The sequence below is a fragment of the Rhea americana genome, unplaced genomic scaffold (assembly GCF_003343005.1).
Source record: "Rhea americana isolate MKP2758 unplaced genomic scaffold, rheAme1 scaffold_297, whole genome shotgun sequence".
In the NCBI taxonomy this organism is placed as follows: domain Eukaryota; kingdom Metazoa; phylum Chordata; class Aves; order Rheiformes; family Rheidae; genus Rhea; species Rhea americana.
In genome coordinates, this window is record NW_028186420.1 from 685268 (window position 1) to 690782 (window position 5515).

The 5515-nt window shown below is 65.6% G+C and overlaps 1 protein-coding gene across 2 annotated transcripts in view; it reads left to right on the forward strand.

Moving 5' to 3' along the window:
- MPRIP (myosin phosphatase Rho interacting protein) overlaps positions 1 to 5515 on the forward strand; it is a 93983-nt gene that overhangs the window by 4824 nt on the left and 83644 nt on the right. For both annotated transcript variants that reach the window (XM_085309385.1, XM_085309384.1), the window contains exon 2: positions 5346 to 5423. In XM_085309385.1, the coding sequence (XP_085165511.1) occupies positions 5346 to 5423 (78 nt within the window). The remainder of the gene's footprint in view (positions 1 to 5345; positions 5424 to 5515) is intronic.

Here is a 5515-nt window from a genome sequence, read left to right on the forward strand (position 1 = left end):
TCGCCGGGCTCCGTGTTGCAGCCCTACGTGCAAACCGCTGCCGGTGTCTTCCAGCTCTTGCTGCGGCTGCCGAAGCGGAGGGCAGCGCTTGGGCCGAAGCACAGAGCTGCAAAGTGCCGCCTGGGGCTGGGGACGGCGCTCGGCTGTTTGCAGAAAGAGGCTCGATGTTTGCGTGGAGGCTGAATTCATCTTTCYCCTTCGTGTTCCTCCGGTCCCCAGCTTCGTCGGGGGCCGCCGGGAAAGCCGCGGCGCCGCGGGCTCCTCTGCGCCGGGGGYCCCGGCTCTGGTCCGCCCGGCCTGGTTCGGGCCGCTCTCGCGCGATGAAGTGCGACAGCGGTTTTAAGCGCGGCTGGCCGTCCCCGAGCTGTCCCCAGAGCCGCGTGCCGAGGTCGCTGGCCGGATGCCGCGGGTCTCCAGCGGTCCGTGCAGCATCCTCCTTGGGGCGTGCAAAATATTAAACAACGACCAGTACGTGTCTCTGGGCTCCGAGGAACCGTGCTCTGGGCTGAAAAGCTTGTCTGGGGTGGGAACGGGGTGTGATGCCCCCCTGCGCCACCCTCCCCGTTCCCRCTGTGCGACCGCTGCTCCCAAAACCTGGGAGCGGAGCGGAGCTGAAACCGCCCAGGTTTCCTCTTCCGAGGCCGCCGTCGCGGCGTTTGCGGTGACTTTCCCCTTGAGCCGTGCCAGAAGCAGGGCTGCAGGGAGCCTCGAGTGCAATCGGCGCGCGGGAGGCGGCGGCCGGCCTGGCTCTGGGGCTGCGCTCTTGCCCGTCCCCTCCGCGCTGAGTCCCCTCTGGTGCGTATTGGGATTAAATCCACGAAGGTGGCAAGGGCTGAATTGCTGCGGGCTTCACCCGCCGCCGGAGCGGGGCCCCGGCGTTGCGGCAGGGCTCGCTCCCGTGCGGAGAGCTCTGCGTTCGGCATGGGCGGCAGAGGCTGGAGCTCAGCTGCAACAGTCCTTCCCCCCCCCCCCTTCCCGCTCACTTGCCAGGACCGAACAAAACAAGCCCTGCCTCCACCCGAGACAGGCTGATTACGTCTGCCAGCAGCCTAAACAGATTATCCCCTCCCGCCCCGCGCTCCGAGCCAGGAGTCTCTCCCAGCGATTGATTCGAACTCTCCCTCGGAGCGCGTCGCCGCGGGCCGGGCCGGCTGCCGGAGCGCCCCTCGCCCGGACCTGCCGCCGTCGCGGTGGGCGTGCGGGTGCCGAGCCCCGGGCTGCGGCCGGCCGAGGGAGAGCAGGCTCGCAGGAATTGCTCGCGCTGCCGTGCGGGCCCTGCTCGGGGGGGGCTGTCTCCGAGCCGGCAGCTTTCCAAGCCCCATTATACGCCTGCCTGCAGCGGTCGAGGCCAGCTGGCTCTGCCATTTGGAGAAGGGACGGGGCTGGAGCCGCAGGCTGCGCGCCCGCCGCGCGTCTCGGCCGGGGAGGAGCTGCAGTAAGGAGCGCCGGCCGCGTCCGGGCTGGGAGCGCTCTGCCGATAACCTTATCTGGGTGCAGCGGGACAAGCAGCGCGCTGCTGTTCCACCTTGTGCAATTAGCTCCTGCGGACACCCCGCACCCCTCCCAGCCCTGGCGCATCGGCTGCTCCGCGACGCTGAGTGCCCCGAGTGCCCTGCACGGCTGGTTAGCTTGCGAGGGGGAGGGATGGGCGGGAGGTGCCACCTACAAACGCTCCAGGCACGAAAGCCTGCCAACGCTGCGTGCTGGCTGGTGTCGCAGCCCCCGGCTGGCCCCACSACCCAGTGCGCCGTACGCTGTCACGCTCCTGTGACCTGGCCGGTCCTGCCCGTCGGAGATGGGTGATGTTGCCTTCTGTGTGTCCTGYGGCGCTGAAGATGTGCTGCCAGGCCTGTGCAGATCTTGGGCCAGACTGCACCATTCTGGTCTCTAAGAAGTGCTGAGCAGCTCTGCATATCCTTCAAGCCCAGGTCCCCTTGGCTGCTCTGAGTTGCGTTTCTGTGCTGGAAGAGCTGATTGCAGYGGGGTGGTTTGTGTCTGGGGCGAAAGAAATGCCTGGGCAGCATCAGTGTGGCAGCTTGACAGCTTTGTGTAAACCGAGCTGGGGCCACTTCCTTCTCTGCTTCCTCCCACCCGCCTTGCTCCAAGCGCTGGCCCGGGGCTCTGGGCTGGAGGCAGCGCCTTCCCTCTTGATGCAGCCCAGGCTTGTGGAGCCAAGAAAACAAAACCCCGTAGCTGGGGCAGAGCAGCGCTGGGGTCCAGAAGCCACATGATGGGGAGAGCAGGGCTCRTGCTACCATCTCCCACCGTGGGATGAGTCGCTGCAGGAGACCGGGCAGAGCGTCCTGGCAGCCCCCGTGCCCCAGACCTGTCTGGGCAGCGGGGCGGGTCCCTGAAGCTAAGCAGGGTCTGCCTGGATCGGTGGCTGGATGGGAGACCTGGGCGTTGCCGCAGGTGCAACAGGAAGCGGAGCTGGTGACTCTGGAGCGTTTCTGCCTGAGTCAGCCTCTGCTCATCCCACCCAGGACGCCTGTGGGCTCTGCGGTGCCCATAAACGCGGCGTGCYGCAGCGGAGGTTTCTCTTTTGGGGCGGCGAGGTCGTGGCGGGTTTCTCCACCCGGGCGGCGAGGCTGCCGCTCCTCTCGGCCGAGGCGGCTTCGTGAACAGGAGCCCTGCTGTCCCCTTCCTGCCCGTGCCGGGAGGGTCGTCCCTCCCCGGAGGCGGCCGCGTTGCGCTGGCCGCGGCCTCCCCGGCCGCTCGGCGGCTGGTTCGTGGCTTTCCCTTCGGTCGGGGGCTGTTTGGGTGAAAGCAAAGCTGCCCGGCGCCTGGGCATCGTGCCTGGCGACTCCCTGCGGCGACGCAGCCGGAGCCGCCCTTCCGGCGCCGCGCCAGCTCCCGGAGGCGGAGGGGGCCCGTAAACGGTCAAAGTCGCCCCGGGAATCCCGGTGCTGCTTTAAAGTCATCGCTTAGTGCAACTGCTGCTCGGATCTGGTTGCACGGGGCAAGTCTTCTCGTGGAGCTCCGGGTTGGTGCCGGGGAGGTTGCGTTTCTCCTCCTTTTCCTGGGCTTGGCGGCGGAAGCCGGCTCGGCGCAGGTCGACGCGCGGCGCTCCGGCTTCCTTCGGGCGCTGCCGGGGAGCGAGCCGCCTGCGTCTGAAACCCCGACCGGCATGCAGGTGCGATGGGCTTTCCGGAGACGCTCCGCGCGCGCCCCGGCTCGGGTCCTTCCGTCTGGGCTTGCGCCTCTCYGGGCGTTCGCTCCGTTTGAGGAGCTGCGCGCTTTGCTCGGGCTCCTAGCAGCGTTCGTGGGCGCGGGGCCGCCCGCGCCGGCTGCCTCCGACTCGTACCTTGCAGCTATTTTGGTTTAAACACGCGAATTTGGGTGCTTCCGCCGCTATGAGCAGAGCCCGCCGGCAGAGAGGTGACGGCCGCCTTCTCCCGGCGGTGGCCGCTGTCCCGGCAGCGCCTGAACCCGGGGCCCAGGAAGGACCTTGCCAGGATTTAAGGGATGCTAACGGCTTCTGGGGAGGAAAACCCTCCAAATCCCTGAAAATTATTTTTGTTTTGGTGAGGGGATGGCCAGAATTGGCTAGAGGGCAGAAAGCCAGGAGCGGGCTGGGACGGTGATGGTGGCTGGGGACAGGAGCAGGGGGGACGCTGGATACGGGGACTCCGGGGATTCGGGCTCTTTYGGGGGGAGGAGCCGTTTTGCACATGTGTGGGGCAGATTCCGGCCCGCTTCCGACAGCTCGAGCGGGAAAATCTCCAAATCGTGGCTGTCCCGCACCCCGCGGGATGCTGGCAAAACGCCCCGATATACAGGAAAACCCAATAACGCTGGTGTGGGACCCTGCGGGGTGCCCCAAAGCTGGGGGGGGGGCTGTGGCAGGGGCGTGGGGGCGTGTTGGAAATTTAATGCCTGCTCCAGTTTCGGTGCTTTTGGCCTCCCATAAAGAGGGAAGGGCTTCCCAGCTGTCCGATCGTGTTTTTCCGGCTGGCGGAGGAGCAGCACCTAGCCCCGCCGCGACGGCGTGCGGATGGCAGACGGTGCCTTTCCTTCCCCCCGCCCCGTCCGAAGCGGCTCCTCTAGTTTGTTTGCACTTTGCTTACTCAGTGCTTCGTGCATCTGACAGTTTGTGGTGCATAGGCAATTTCTTCTATTGTTTGCAGGGATTTTTCCAGAGGGGAAACTTTTTTTTTTTTTTTTAATCATTAAAAAAAAAAAAAAAGAAAAAGAAAAAAGCAACAAGATTAACCAAATAGTTTCAAGAGGAACTTGAAATGCGTGTCCTCCTCTTCGCTGCTGGGGCTGGGCGTAGGCGCTCGCAGAACGTGCATCCCGGGCTCCCAATGTCTCCGGAGGCTGCGGGCTGCTGCAAACCGACCCAAAAGCGGCCGTGCAAAGGCGGGTCCCCGGAGAGGAGGTCCGGCCGCCCTCCGTGGCATCCGGGGGCGTTTAGCCGATGTTTTGCAGCAGCGGGAGCGGTGCCCTTGGGACGGCGCGGGGGCGACGGCGCGGGGGCAGGCGTGCCCCGTGCCGCGGCGGCGTGGGAACGGCGGGCGCGCGGCTGCCCCGCTTCCCCGGGGCCCGGCGGCAGGACTGGCTCTTCTGCTTAGCTCCGGCGACTCCTGCACAGAAACCAGCCGCGGAAAGAGCCTGTTTTTTATTTTTTTAAATTTTTTTTCCCTCCCGCTGATAAACAGCATTTCTTTCCGGGTATTCTTTCCCTTTCTTTTTGCAGTCGGCTGAATGAACTGTTTTTCCTCTGCCTGGATCTGACCTTCCTGTATGCTAAGCTGTTGACTGTTTCAAAGCGGTGGTAGGGAAAGGGCAGCTGGCAGGGGACRCTTGTGCGGGAAAGCGGGTACTCGGACGTGCACAGTGCAGGAAACAGGTCGCGGGCCTGGCTGTGAATTGGAAAACTGCCGGTGCTCGATGAGCTTTTCCTCTGTAAATTAATAATAATAAAAAAGAAACCCAAGCTCTGCGCTGGGGTTTGCTGCCTCTCTGCAGTAGAGGCACGTTGCTGAGGGCACGTGAGACCGCGGGCCGGGGGGACGCGGGCGGTCGGTGCCCGGTGCGAGGCCTTGCCGGAGCAGCTGGACGAGGCGGGCTCGGTGCTGCTGCTGCTTTCTCCCGTCTTTCCCGATCCTCATCCCGCTCCGTTTACGCGCGGCGCGTAACGTCGCGATTGCGGTCGAGCGTCGCGTTCCCGGCTGAGGGTGGGGGCGAGTTTGCCCGTGCTTGGGAGCTCGCGCTTGCAGAGCTGCCTCAGCCTCGGCCGTTGGGAGCCCGCGGGCCCTGTCGGAGGCGGCCGCGGCGCGGAGCTGGCCCCAGCTCTTTTCCTCCGCGGCTCTAGCTGACCTTTCTCTGCTGTTTCTTTGCAGGCCAAACCCATTTACGGCGGCTGGCTGCTGCTGGCCCCGGAAGGAACCGACTTCGACAACCCCGTGCACCGCTCCCGGGTGAGTGAAGCAGCCTCTGCCCCGGGCTGGGGAAGGGTGGGCAGGGGCCGGGCCCGGCCCCCGGCGTGCGTGGCGCCGGCTGCCCCACGCCT